The sequence below is a fragment of the Neovison vison genome, chromosome 2, assembly GCF_020171115.1.
Source record: "Neovison vison isolate M4711 chromosome 2, ASM_NN_V1, whole genome shotgun sequence".
NCBI lineage: Eukaryota > Metazoa > Chordata > Mammalia > Carnivora > Mustelidae > Neogale > Neogale vison.
The window spans coordinates 93,571,653-93,586,593 of NC_058092.1; the positions used below are offsets into that span (position 1 = coordinate 93,571,653).

The window sequence follows — 14,941 nt, forward strand, 5'->3', positions numbered from 1 at the left end:
AAGAACCATGTAGTGTTCCCCAATCTTGGATGCACATTAAGAGAACCTGGGGAGTTTAAAAAAAAAAAAAAATCCACCCAAGACCAGTGAAATTGGAGCTGCTGGGAATGGAGTCTGGGTATGACTAGTGTGTAAATCTCCTAAGTTAATTCTAATGCATGGCTGGGGTAAAGCACCGTGGAAGGAATCCTGCACATTGATGGTGGGGAGACACCACCGCGCCTTGGGTAAAAAACAGTCAGTCAGCATCGTGGGAACGGCCCACACTGATCAATAGAAGAACTATATTTAGAAAGTGCTATGTGTTTCCTGGGTTCCCGAATTATGAAGTATATTTTAGGAAGATTGCCACTAGAGATGGCCAAGATTTTAAAAGCATAGAACTCGAAAGAATAAGCTTCATTTGAATTCCTTCCTTCACGCTGTGCTGATTCTGGCGTTGCCTTCACATGCAAACGGGGAAAGTATTAACCAAGAGGATCCGTGTCTGCTTCTGTGTGAGATAAGTTTTATAACATGTACTGTGTGAGATAAGTTTTATAACACGTGAGAACGTCTCGTTGCTGTGCTCATGCTATTTGATTTATTCCTTGTATTCCAGACAGTTGCAAAGATGCAAAGAAAATCTCCTGCAGGACTCTCATAGCTGTTCATTATGTACCATTTCCTAGTTGCTTGTGCCCCCGGAAGAGTGACCATCCGAGAAGATCCTCCAGGCCACCTGTCTGTGGCTTGGTCCAATGTAGATCTGGGCGATTACTACGTGGTCTTTGTGAAGAGCGATGATGGCTTGGAAGTTCACTGCAACACCTCCCTCACCCAGTGCAATTTCTTATCTGAATGTGGCTTCACTTACTTTATCAGTGTTTTTGCCTATAACAAGGCAGGGCAGAGTCCTCTGGGCGATGTGTTCAATTACACCACAGGTAAGTTACCCTTGATGCTTGTAAAGGGAGTGCTGAGGTCACTAAAGTCAGCAGCTGCATAGATCAACTGTTGCACTAATTGACCTACATAGACCACCCGGGAGTCATTCGAGGGCCAAGAATAGAAAGAGAATCTCTCCTCTCACATTCTTTCCAGATCAGGAAATTTTGGCTTCCTGGACTCAAGCTTGGCTAGAATGAAAGACTTAGGAGTGAAAAGAGAACAAAGAAAATAGTCATTCCCACTTCCTTTGAAAAATTAAAACCTCCACCAAGATCTACTCAGTGTTCAGCACCCTGCACAGGGTGCTGAAGGGGAAGCAGTCCTCCCGTCTCAAGAGTTCATTCTTTCCCCAAGATCCAAAACCAGAGACGCAATTGCAAAGGCATGGTGTGGAAGGCTCTGCAGCACGGCTCCTGTGTTTAAGGTCTAACTTGACCACTAACTCACTTGCAAAATGAAGATAATGACATATACCTTGTTAGCTTCTTAGTATCCTCCACTGCAAAATGGGACACGCAGTGAGAGTATGAGTATGAAAAGGTCTTTGTATATGCTGAAGCACAATGCAAAGTATTTTCATTAGCATCCTTATTACTGTTATTCTCCTCTACTAGACTTGGATCTTCTTGCTTTATTTACCTCTTGATCCTTAATGCTTATCATAGTGTGATTAGCCTAAAGAGAGGCTTGATTTTTGAAGAATGAATGGAATGAGTGACTTGAAATCAATTAACCATGCTGACAAATAAGAACACTATAATATCATTATGTAAATAACACTATTAGCAGGATTACAATAAATTTTACCAAGATGAAGGAATCAAATAATTGGTACTTTTGGAATATGGAGCAGTAAAGGGCTACCAATCAAGTCCCAAGAGCATAGGAGGGTCTTCCAAAAGGAGTGACCTTAACCTGGATATTGAAGGGTGGATGGAATGTAGGTATGGCAAGGTCATCCCGGAGAAAATCCAAGCTAAATTAGACATCTGTCAGAATCTGTCCATGATATAATGTAGGGTCTCTTCTAAGATCTGCTAATATAATGGTGCTCCCCCCTCCTTCAGCCCTCGGTTTCATCTGGTTAGTGTCAGAAGACTGATAGGATCAGTCTTTAGACTAGCTATGATTTTTCTCATGCAAAAGAGGGAAACAGCACTCCCAGTATAGAGTTAGCAGTCTTTGAGGCATAGGGAAATGAGAGCATATGTGGGGTGGGGAATTGAGAAGACTGGTGTGAGGGTGCCTGGGTGGCTCAGGCCATGATCCCAGGGGTCCTAGGATTGAGTCTAACTTCTCGCTCCCCACTCAGCGGAGAATCTGCTTCTCCCTCTCCTTCTACCCCTCCTCCCTGTTCATGCTGTCTCTCTCTCTCTCTTAAATAAATAAAACATTTTTTTAATTTTAAGGTCTTTAATTTCAATTATAATCTATAAATGGAGATTAGTTTGGATTGTATGACAGAGGAGACAATAAAACTCAAATAAATAAAATCATTTTTTAAAAAAAAGAAAGAAAAGGGAGAAGACTGGTGTGGCAAGTATTGGGGAGGCATAGTTCACGTGGACTGGATGCAGCTTGCAATGACCTTGGACATCACATGCATAGGGGAATTATCCTCTCTGTAGTGGGTGTTAGGCCAAGATCAGAGCTGGACAGACCTGTAGGAGATTCTCTCTCTCTCTCTTTCTCTTTTTTTTTTTTTTTTTTTTTAAGACAGGGAGGGGAGGGACAGAGGAGGGAGAGGGAGAGAGAGAATCTTAAGCAGGCTCCACACGCAGCCAGGACCCTAGTGCCGGCTCGGTCATGACCTGAGCTGAAATCAAAAGTCAGAAGTGTAACTGACTGAGCCCCCAGGTGCCCCATGGAGATTCTTGCAGCAGTTTAGGAGAGCGGTGGCAAAGCCTCTGGGCATAGGGAGGTCAGGTCCCTTTGACATTATTGCTCCTTTACTGACCTCCATTCTCTCTCTGCTCCTGCTTTCAGCTCCCTGTTGTCCTACTGACATCAACCCTGTGTTGGTGTCCAGTGACAGAGTAGAGATCGTCTGGTCTCCTGTCCGCGGTGCCGAACTTTACGAAACCAAGGCTGTAGACGGGTTCACTGTGGTTGAGTGCAATGACACTGCTCCAGCTTGCACCCTCTCAGCTCTAGAGTGTGACACCAAGTACAACGTCACAGTGTACTCCTTCAGTGAAGCCCGGGGCAGCAATATGTCCTGTACTTCCCGATTGATAACCACAGGTATGATGCAGCTATGACTTCCTTCACTGACCTTGGAACAGTTCACCCCAGCTATACCCCTCGGGATGGGCATTCAGTAAGAACCATAAAACAACTCTGTGGGGACCAGTAGAGGCCCTGTCTGAATACAGAGAGGCTGAAGAGAAGGTAGAACAGTGGAAGTGGGAAGAAAAAGAACACAAAAAAGGAGGTCATAGGAAGAGTGAAAGGTTTCCCCAGTGATGACTTCAGCCATTCGGTTCCTCTGACTTTTGGGGGGCTTGCCTGTATTCACACCATGAAGGTTAAGCCCACAAATATTTGTCTTTCTTTCTCTCTGAGAGAGAGAGAGAGAGAGAGTTGCAGTGAGGAGAAGCAGAAGGAAAGGGAGAGTCTTAAGTAGGCTCCACACCTAGCTCGAAACTTGAGGTGAGGCTGAATCTCAGAACCCTGAGATCATGACCTGAGCCGAAATCAAGAGTTGGATGCAGGGCACCTGGGTGGCTCAGTAAGTTAAGGATCTGCCTTCAGCTCAGGTTGTGATCTCAGGGTCCTGGGATCAGGAACCCCACTTGTCCAGGGGTCTGCTTCTCCCTCTCCCTCTCCCTTTCTCCTTTGCCCCCCCACCCCGCTTATGCTCTCTCTCAAATAAATAAATAAATAAATAAATAAATACTTTTAAAAAAAGAGCTGGATGCTTAACCGACTGAGTCACCCAGGTGCCCCAAGATCCCAAATGTTTGTCTTAATAGTTTTTGCTTACAGAGTTCAAAATGCCTCTTGGGCACCTGGGTGGCTCAGTCGGTTAAACATCTATCTTCCACTTAGGTCATGATCCTAGGTTCCTGGGACCAGCATTAAGTCCACTGGGCTCCCTGCTTCTTCCTCTGCCCCACCCCCCAACTTGTGTGCTCGCACACGCTCTCTCTCTCAAAAATAAATAAAGAAAATATTTTTAAGAAATATTTTCCAGTGAACCCAACACTATAGGAACCTAAGACTATGCTTCCCTACAAAGCCTCTATGAATCTGGCCTACTTGCTTGGTCTGGTTGAAAGTACTGATGGTGGGGCGCCTGGGTGGCTCAGTAGGTTAAGCCACTGCCTTCGGCTCAGGTCATGATCTCAGGGTCCTGGGATCGAGTCCCACATCGGACTCTCTGCTCAGCAGGGAGCCTGCTTCCCTTCCTCTCTCTTTGCCTGCCTCTCTGCCTACTTGTGATCTCTCTCTCTCTCTCTGTCAAATAAATAAATAAATAAATCTTTAAAAAAAAAAAAAAAAGAAAGTACTGATGATTTCACTTGGGGGAAAGATCAGTTTTAGACCAAATGGCACACCTGCTATTTTTGACTCACACTGTTTCAGTGAATAATCTAAACTCTCTTAGCTCCTTGCAGTCCCGAGATAAAAAATGTTTCAAAGGATGCATTCTCCACAATTAACGTGCACTGGCGATCCACTAACTACGATGCCACGTACACAGTAACCGCCCAAGGGGAGACGGGGTTGTTCTGGTGCAGCAGCACGGGACAGTCCTGCACCATGGCGGGCTTGCCCTGTGGCTCGGTGTTCTCCATCACTGCAGTAGCCGAAACCCAGGCAGGGCGGAGCCTGCCCAGCTACAGTATGCCCCTTGAAACAGGTAGGCAGCAACCACCAGCCTGAACGCTGACTTCGGTGTGATCCTTAGATATGGTTCTGAGTTGTGAACATTCTCATCTGATCTAACCCGCATGTGATAGAAACACGTTAAACTCATAAACAGCCTGAGTCTTAGAAAATAAACCTTGCAATCCTGGGACACGGTTTCTGTAAAAATAGCATCGGAAGACTCTAATATAGTCCCACGCTAACATCCAAGGAGGAATAGATGGGCTTTGCAAAACATGGATTTGAATTTCTATTCCTCTGTGACATCATCTCCCAAAACAACGAGCAAGTGGCCAAATAGGCTGGTTTATTTTTTATTTCTTTGGCTCAGCCCTTTCAAGTCTTTCTGTATATAATACTTTTCTGAGTTTCAGTTTTCTAATTGGTAAGAGGGGGATCATGAATTCCTTTGGAGGGGCAGCGGGGTGTGAATATTAATGCTGCAAGCACTTAGCACGGGGCCTGATACATAGTCAGGACTTGATAAGAGAATGCTGTTCCTGCTTCATAGCGCAGGGCGTGAGGCAAATTCAGCAAATTACTTAAAGTCTTTGGACATTATTTTCTCTCATGTACAATGGATAGCACTCTAGACTATAAAAGTTGAAATGTAAAAAGCAGCAGAACAGAGATGATGTCCAATACTCAGGAAGATTCTAGATATCTTAGATCCTGAATCATGGGCCCCTAAGAATTGAGAATTGCTGTGCTCTTCTTCGGTGGCTAAAAATATTACAAGTTTTTATATCAATTACGCACTATGAAAAAAGCAAAATACATTTAATTGTAGAGGCTATGAAATGTTATATTGAGAGAAGAGTTGAATGAAGTCATTGCTTTGAAATTTGCAACTGACATTGCTAAGGTTGTGCAACAACAAAGTATTTCTTCCTTGTTCTGGAAAAAATTGGAACTCATGTTACCTACAGCTAGTTAGTGCTCCATGTTCTTGAGGAAAGCACCTTCTATGTATACTTGATGTTAAATAACATATCAGAGGAATGAGATTTTGCTTAACAAAAGGAAATTTTGATTAACAATGCAAGGTTTTGAGAAATTTAGGATATTGAATGAAATACAGACAAAATACCATTCTTGGTCATTTTCCACAATAAATACCCAATTCTTTCTCTTTTTCCCCACCTAAGTGCCGTGCTGTCCAGCTGGTCTGACAGTAACTCAGGTCACACAGTCAGTCATCAACGTGAGCTGGACTATTGGGACTGGGGCCCAAACCTATGTGACAGTTCTAGAGTCACACACCGGACAGTCGAAGTGTCTCACCCATCAAACCCAGTGCCTCCTAGGATGCATCTCCTGTGGCGTCAATTACACGGTGGCGTTACAAGCGATTAGTGCCACGGGGCTGATGGCGGACTGCACCTACCAAAGTTATTCCTCCAGTGAGTGACTTCTAAACTCCAGCTCTGTGGTGATTGTGAATCCAGTCACATGCCCCTCCTTCTCATCTAAAAAGATGCTGCCCTTCCATGTAGCTAGAATTATCAGTTCAGATTACTTTCTAAAATGTTTACAGTTTTCCTCTTGACTTAGAGCCTCAGTGCTTCAGAGGCTCCTGTTGGTGGCTGGTGAATTGATGCCCTTGGTAACGCGGTGCAGGTATCCTTTTCCCGAAGGGAGGACAGACAGCACAGAGTAACTCAGTCTGGCAGAGTTTTCAGAAAGCATCAAGGACACACACTCTGGCTTGAGTTCTTTCTTCCCATTATATTATGCTATTACCGCTCTCTTCTAAACCATGCCAACCCCCTCTCTGGTTTCTTATTTCAACGGGCTGAAAGAACACTGTCTACTGACAGTTTTGGATCTTGTTCTTTGGTCTTCAAAGACCAAATCATTAGGGAATAGCAGAGGAAGGTAGAAGGGGTACAGGGTTGGCAAATAAAATTCTCTTGTATGATTCTAGTCCACTGAAGTGGCTGCTTGGAGCCCTGTTTTGGGAAAGGTGAGGGAGAGAGAGAGAGGGAAAGGGAAGGAAACAGAAGGAAGGGGAAGGAAAGGAAAAAGAAAAGAAAAGAGGAAAGGAAAGGAAAGAAAACTCCTGAAAATACCTTTTTAGTGAGAAGGAGTACAGTGATCAGTTAGTTGTATCTGCCCCCAGGGTATGGGATGGGAGAGCTGAAATATAAATTTGCCACCCCAAGGACAGTGGAAAGATTCAACCAGGAGCCTAAAGACACGGCTTCTTATAAGCTGTGTTGCCTTATCTTCCCTGATTCTGTTTCCTTGGCGGTAAGGGAAACAGAAATAACTATAACGTGGAAGCATTTATAACATGCTATATACCTGTAAGCTATTTCATACTTTCTTTGGATCCATTATTGTCCATTAGATTTTGCTGCCTAACTTCTAACCCTGATATCCAGTTCTGGGCATATGGCCCACTGCTTACATTTCACGTGTAAAAAACTTCTTTTTCTTTTTTTCCTTTTTAAAAAGGAAAGACTAAATCCAACAAACCTGATTATCTGTAACTGAATTTTTTAATCATTATACAACATTTTTATCTTAGTTACAGAGTTACCCTGACTGAGTACTGCCTGACACAGAATGTGTGGCCTGCTCAAGGCATTTAGAAAAGAAAAAAAGAAGGACCTTGTAAACTAGCACAGATGCAGTGTGGACAGGCAAAGCCGGGTCACTGCTTGTAAGTGACCGCCCCCCAGGCGTCATGCTGCTCAGTCAGCAAAGCAGGTCTTTTCAATTAAAGCAGAATGCAGTTAACTTAAATTCAATCCCATTAAAATCATATAGAACCAGGGCATTATGAAAGCTCTTGACAAAGATCCTGTACATTTGACTCACACAGTTTGAGATACAATACGTATCTGCCCAGTGGGGAGTTTGGATTCACCATTGTTCTCTATTAAAAATTCATGGCCCATGTCACCAGTACACATGGATTTCCAATCATGGAAAGAACCTGAGTACCCCTTCTAAGAGTGCTCTAATCATGTATTATTTAGGTTACTTATATTGTTTCCCCAGAGTAATAAGGGGCACGTTTATCTGATGATGGAGTAATTTGTGTTGGTTTGTTTTTATCCTTCAGGTGCGTGCTGCCCTTTGGGAGTGAAATTATACAGGCTGGGCCCGAATGGCATTCGGATCCACTGGCAAGCCCCCAGGGGCTCTGCAAATTACAGCACTGACCTCTACGGTTCCAAAGGCATTTTCACATGCACCCCAAGCGCTGGCCTCAGTTTTTGTGACGTCACCAAGATACCCTGTGGGGATGTATATACCGTGATGGTCTCTCCAATTGCTGAGACAGGACTGAAGCTTACTTTCTGCCCCAAAAAAATATATTCAGGTAGAGCAAGTTACAACCCTTTGTTTAAAAGTAATGCTGAACTCAATCTGTGAATTAAGACTCAGAGCAATCCCATTTATTTGCTATGTAGGAAAGTCAAAAAGGTGTGAAATGGTTACTTCCTGCCCGTGAATTCTGGCTACTGGGACCTCAAGCTTCTTTGGAATTGTGGTGCTTTCTTATCATATGATTCGGAGACACTCCTCCTCTCTTCGCTGTGCCTTTCTTTTTCAGAAAAAGGACCAGATGCTTGCTGTTTAAATAGTAAAGCAGATTTTAAATGCTCTTCTGCTTTGAGACTTGGGAATAGAGTTTTAACAAAGTCTCAGAGATAATGGAAGATACCTTGAAATGTTGGAACTTAAGAGACTTGAATCTTTGCACAAGATCAGACTTATGACTGAGGAGAGGTTGAAGGATCAGGGAGAAAATAAATTTGTAAATCATAAGCTAGGTTTGGAAATACAAGTGGGCAGGCAGTCTATGATCACAAAACAAGACTGTCAGCAGCTCCGTCTCACCAGACCTAGCAGAGAAACACTAGCAATTCTCTTGCCCTGTATTCCAGCACCTTCTGCTACTTTGCCAAGGGCACAGTCATATATTTTTCACATATTTCTAAAAAATTTTTTTTAAGAAAAGAGAGGATAAGGCCCTAGAATTTTATAGGTGATCACAGGATGAGGAATAAATACCCTCAGAAACCTTTACTGATAACCAGAATCTAGAATTCCCAGTTAGGTATAGGTGACAAGACTCAGATGGCTCCTGGACAGAACCAGGCCCGTTCCTCTCATCGGTGTTCTTGCTGCCCTTGTCTGTCATGCTCTGATTCCTTGTTTTTTCATTATCTTGTCCACAGGACAAGCTGGCCCAGAGTACTGCCCTATGGGAAGGGACAGGAATAGGTTCTTGGGGTGAGGATCAGCCCTTCAGGGAAAAAAAGACTTCCACTCAGTAACAGTGCTTCATCATATCGGCATCATGTTTTATAGTTTATCAAGTGTTTTCACATTCAGTATCTCATTGAATGCTCAAAATAACTCTGAGTTAGGTTCAACAGATTTTATTATCTTCGATTTATAAGTGAAAAAAGCAGAGCTTCCAGACTCCCACATCTCTACCTATAACCCTTCTCTTCTTCTAACCCTAAAATCATATTCATATACCTCTACCTGGAGGTGCCCCAGGCATTTCAACTCCTCAGGGCCAAAGGGAACTCCTGATCTTCTCCTGCAATTTCTAATCTTCCTCCAGGCATCCTTGTTTCGGGTATGGGAGTTAGTTTCCTTTTCCCTCACCCTCCCTATCTCAGTTGTCTCCAAGTCCTGGACTGTTCATTTCATGATGGTTTGGTTTGTTGTTGTTTCTTTGTTGTTGTTGTTGTTGTTATTGTTGTTGTTTTTTAACTTTTCAAGTAATCTCTGTACCAAAATGGGGTTTGAATTCACAACCCCAAACTCAGAGGTTGCATGCTCTTCCAGCTAAGCCAGCCAAGTACTCCTCATGATGGTTTTTATTTTTTAAAATGATTTTAAAAATTTATTTGAGAGTAAGAGAGCACACTTGCAGGGAGAGGAGCAGAGGGAGAAGTAGACTCCCTGCTGGGCAGGGAGCCTGATGTGGGGCTCAATCCTGGGACCCCAAGGTCATGACCTGAGCCAAAGTCAGCCACTAGACCCACTGAGCCACTCAGGCACCCCTCATGATGGTTTGTTTTTTTTTGTTGTTTTTGTTTTAAAGATTTTATTTATTTATTTGTCAGACAGAGATCACAAGTAGGCAGAGAGGCAGGCAAAAAGAGAAGGGGAAGCAGGCTCCCTGCTGAGCAGAGAGCCCGATGTGGGGCTCGAACCCAGGACCCTGAGCTGAAAGCAGAGGCTTTAACCCACTGAGCCACCCAGGCGCCCCTCCCCATGATGGTTTTTTTTTTTTTTTAAGATTTTATTTATTTATTTGACAGAGAGAAATCACAAGTAGATCGAGAGGCAGGCAGAGAGAGAGAGAGGGAAGCAGGCTCCTTGCTGAGCAGAGAGCCCGATGCGGTACTCGATCCCAGGACCCTGAGATCATGACCTGAGCCGAAGGCAGTGGCTTAACCCACTGAGCCACCCAGGCGCCCCCCATGATGGTTTTTAAATCCAACTTCTCTTCTCTCTCTTACACCTACTGCTGTATGATAGACCCTCACCACTTTTCTCCTAAAATACGGCACCAGTCTTGTCTTCCTGAGCTGAAGCCGGCCTCTATACAATTACCAGAGTTGTCATTCCAGGACACTGATCCAACTGTGTTTCTTTAATGCTTCGAAGTCCTCAAAGTGTTCCATTGCCCAATAAGATAAAAGTCAGTACTTTGAGCATGACTTTCAAGGCTCCTCCTAGTTTGTCCATAGCTGGTCTTCCTACACCTACATTGTGCAATAGTATTTAATGCAAGCCATATATGAAAAGATTTAAATTCTCTAGGAGCTACATTAAAAAATTAAAAATAAGAGTGCCTGGGTTGCTCAGCTGGTTAAATGTCTGCCTTTGGCTCAGGTCATGATCATTTTCACACACCTACCCTCACCACACACTTACTCCATGCCATATCATGCTTCTGAGCTGATACAGTACTCTTCTCTTCTGGAATTTCACCTCCACCAAGGGAACTCCACCAGCCACTGTGAAGTCTTCTCCAATTTCTAGAGGCTGGTTTAGTTTTCTTGCTCCCTCTTTTATGACCCCTATATCACCTTAAACTTTACCACACCATATGACTGTGAGTTGAAAATGTGTTATATTCCCTAACAAATGGTCATCTATGGACTCTCGATACGTAGCACATAACTATCACCCAATATATTTTAAATTTTAATAATTACTGAGTTAGTGAGTTTCTGTGTTTGCCTATGATCCTATGTTAGCCACCAGAAGTCCTCGTTGGCTAGAGCTCTGATACCCTCTGGTGGGATGCCAGCTAAAGGCTGCAGTCATTCTACATTAGTAAGGATTGGGCGCCTAGACTCAAGTTAGGGAATGCACTTTTGCCCCATCTCTGTGGTAAAAACCAGGAGTCTGAGGGAAACTTTTTGGTTTTGTTTTCTGGGTTTCATTTTTTCAATATCAGTGATATTGATCAGTGCCTTCCTTTGATAATTAGGATAATACTGTAAATGATACTAATGACTAATATTTATTGAGCCTATATGCCCAGCACTATCCTAAGGGCTTTGCATATACTAACTCAATTGGTCCCTGTAACAACCTTATGAGGTTGGTGTTCTAATTCCTATCACTTTACAGATAAACTAAAACACAGAAAAGTGAAGTGACTTGCCCAAGGTCCTACTGCTAGTAGCTATCTCCTCTTATCACTCAAGCTGGTTCTTATTCATTTTTTGGTTGACTAGCCCATTATTCTTTCTTTTTTTTTTTTTTAATTTTATTTATTTATTTGACAGACAGAGATCACAAGCAGGCAGAGAGGCAGGCAGAAAGAGAGGGGGAAGCAGGCACCCTGCTGAGCAGAGAGCCGGATGTGGGGCCCAATCTCAAGACCCTGAGATCATGACCTGAGCCAAAGGCAGAGGCTTTAACCCACTGAGCCACCCAGGTGTCCCTAGCCCATTATTCTTTAAGTTATATCTTTACTATCTTTTTTTTTTTTTCCAAACAACACTATCTTTTTTTTTAATGTCTTCACTATCTTGAATATATCAGTTAATGTATTTTAAATGCTTTTGTTGTTATTCATTACAGTAACCTGCTCCGGAAGTACACTTGGAATGGGTAAGTCATTTTTCTCATGGATAAAACAAAATTTTTTTTGTTGCTCTTTTGGGTGTCATAATGAAGTAGGGATCAAAGCTGACTCTTTCTGTGATGTGAGAGGTTCTTGGCTTCCCCTCCCACAACCTTTTCTGCCTTGTTAGAATGCCTCCCCTCAAATTCCACCAGTTGAGACAAATTCCTTTGCATTCGGAAATCTTTTCATCCTCGTAGGGTCCCACAGGAAAATGGAAATAGGGTTCAGTAGAGGTAGCAACTTCATCCTTCACTTCTGAGACTGGTTCCCAGCCCTGCTGGACAGTGAGTCACCTCGAGAACTTTAAAGTAATTGATGCCTGGGCTTTATCCCCACAAAAGCTGATTTAATTAGTCTGGGATAAGTCTGGGCATTGGTATTTTTCAAAGCTCCTTAGGTGATTCTAAAGCAGAGCCAAGCCCAAGAACTACAGCTTTCAAGCAGACCTTCTCAAACTTTATGTTGCATACAAATCCCCTGGGGCCTAGTTAAACCAGGTTCTGATTTGGTGTGTGTGGGAGGATCTGAGACTTTGCACTTTAATAAGGTCCAGGTGATGCCAGTGACATCAACAGTGCATGTCTGACCATGCCTGTAGCTGCCAGGTGTTAGAGGGAATCTGCTAACAGCCCACAAAAGCCCAATACATCTGCTTCCAGTTTGCAAGGGTGGATATGCCCAGTGGAGGAAACTCGGGGTGCTAAAGGGAAGTTGGACAAAGGATAACCCTTACCACCTGCTTGGCTGTGCTCAGGACTGATCTTAGCTAGGAGACTACTAGCTGCACATGGAGCTGCTCTTGGAATGGCTGCAGGGATGACCACAGAGCTGTGATGCTGACCCGTGAGTAGCACGGGCCGCTTCACAAGGACTCGTTGCCATGCCTTCTAGGCACCTGCTTGCTTCGGGGCTTTGGGAAAACCCCCAGGAAATACTATCAACTCCAAACTACAGACAGGGTGGACACACACACACAGCCACTTGCCCAGTCAGACATAGCTGACCTCAGAGGGTAGGAGTGAAAATGAAGTCTTCCTATCAGCAAACTCCCCAGAAGAGCCTCCCAGTTTGGACTGGCTCCCCATCCAACATTTCCTTCCACTGGCAGGAACTGGGTGTGGAGTTTCTTTCCACTGCCTGTTCTGTTTCCCCTCCTGATCTTTTGCTTCTCAGAGGACAGCAAGACACATGCTTTCCATTTCTTGTCCACCACAGGTCTGAAATAAGCAGAAGCCCCATTCATTTTTAAAAGGTTTTTGTTTCCAGCAACTATTGGGAAGCCAGCCTAGCTGATTAAAAACAAACTAAGGAAACTTCTAAATTATAAAACATTACTTTAAAAAACTCCCAGAGGACTCATGACTGCCAGCCCTCGTCTTCAGTGAAAAATGTACACAGGCCTGGGTCTGCATTTTTGGAAACTATGTCCAGTATTAGAACAGTATTCAACCAGGTTTCCCCTGAGCCCCAGAGGGGTAAGAGAAGTGACTTGGGGGTCCCTGGCAGGAGGCGAGTGGTGTGTTATGGAGGCCATCCCTAAGATTTTGTTAAAGACAGAGTTGAAAGTCTTTTATTTTATTTTTTTTTTGTAAAACAGCTTTATTGAGATATACTCATATGCTACATAGAACATACCCTTTTAAAGGATACGGTTCAGTGGATTTTAGCATATCCACAGAATTGTGCAACCATCACCGCAATCAATTTTAGAACAGCTACATGAACCCCAAAAGAAAGAAACCCTATACCCATAATCAGGTACTCCTCATTTTCCCAAACCCCAGCTCCTGAACCACTGATCTTTCTATCTCTACAGATCTGCCTATTCTGGACATTTCATATAATAGAATCATACAATAGTGGCCTTTTGTGTCTGGATGCTTTCGCTTTCATTAATGTTTTCAAGCTCATCTGTACTATGGCATGTATCAGTACTTAATTCCCTTTAATGGCAAAAAAGATATTTTAGTATATTGGCATTGGCATTCCACATTTTGGTTATGCATCTCTTAGTTGATGTACATTTGCATTTTTCTACCTTTTGTCTGTTATGCACAATGACACTATGAAATATTCATGTGCAACTTTTGTGGGAACTTGTGTTTTCATTTTTCTCAGGAATATACCTGGAAGTAGAATTGTTCTAGCATATGCTACCTGTATGCTTTTTTTCCCAATTTATTTATTTTCAGAAAAACAGTATTCATTATTTTTTCACCACACCCAGTGCTCCATGCAAGCTGTGCCCTCTATAATACCCACCACCTGGTACCCCAACCTCCCACCCCCCCCCGCCACTTCAAACCCCTCAGACTGTTTTTCAGAGTCCATAGTCTCTCATGGTTCACCTCCCCTTCCAATTTACCCAAATTCCCTACTCCTCTCTAACGCCCCTTGTCCTCCATGCTATTGGTTATGCTCCACAAATGAGTGAAACCATATGATAATTGACTCTCTCTGCTTGACTGAGTTCACTCAGCATAATCTCTTCCAGTCCTGTCCATGTTGCTACAAAAGTTGGATATTCGTCCTTTCTGGTGGAGGCATAATACTCCATAGTGTATATGGACCACATCTTCCTTATCCATTCATCCGTTGAAGGGCATCTTGGTTCTTTCCATAGTTTGGCGACCGTGGCCATTGCTGCTATAAACATTGGGGTACAGATGGCCCTTCTTTTCACGACATCTGTATCTTTGGGGTAAATACCCAGGAGTGCAATTGCAGGGTCGTAGGGAAGCTCTATTTTTAATTTCTTGAGGAATCTCCACACTCTTCTCCAAAGAGGCTGCACCAACTTGCATTCCCACCAACAGTGGAAGAGGGTTCCCCTTTCTCCACATCCTCTCCAACACATGTTGTTTCCTGTTTTGTTAATTTTGGCCATTCTAACTGGTGTAAAGTGATATCTCAATGTGGTTTTAATTTGAATCTCCCTGAGGGCTAATGATGATGAGCATTTTTTCATGTGTCTGATAGCCATTTGTATTTCTTGATTGGAGAAGTGTCTGTTCA

At 43.3% G+C, this 14,941-nt stretch overlaps 1 protein-coding gene across 1 annotated transcript in view; it reads left to right on the forward strand.

Annotated features, from left to right (window-relative positions):
• Window positions 1-14,941, forward strand: part of FNDC7 (fibronectin type III domain containing 7) — a 29,110-nt gene that overhangs the window by 11,645 nt on the left and 2,524 nt on the right. Inside the window, exons 6-11 of the mRNA XM_044236458.1 lie at window positions 672-926; window positions 2,917-3,174; window positions 4,541-4,795; window positions 5,952-6,206; window positions 7,877-8,137; window positions 11,881-11,910. Of these exons, the coding sequence (XP_044092393.1) occupies window positions 672-926; window positions 2,917-3,174; window positions 4,541-4,795; window positions 5,952-6,206; window positions 7,877-8,137; window positions 11,881-11,910 (1,314 nt within the window). The remainder of the gene's footprint in view (window positions 1-671; window positions 927-2,916; window positions 3,175-4,540; window positions 4,796-5,951; window positions 6,207-7,876; window positions 8,138-11,880; window positions 11,911-14,941) is intronic.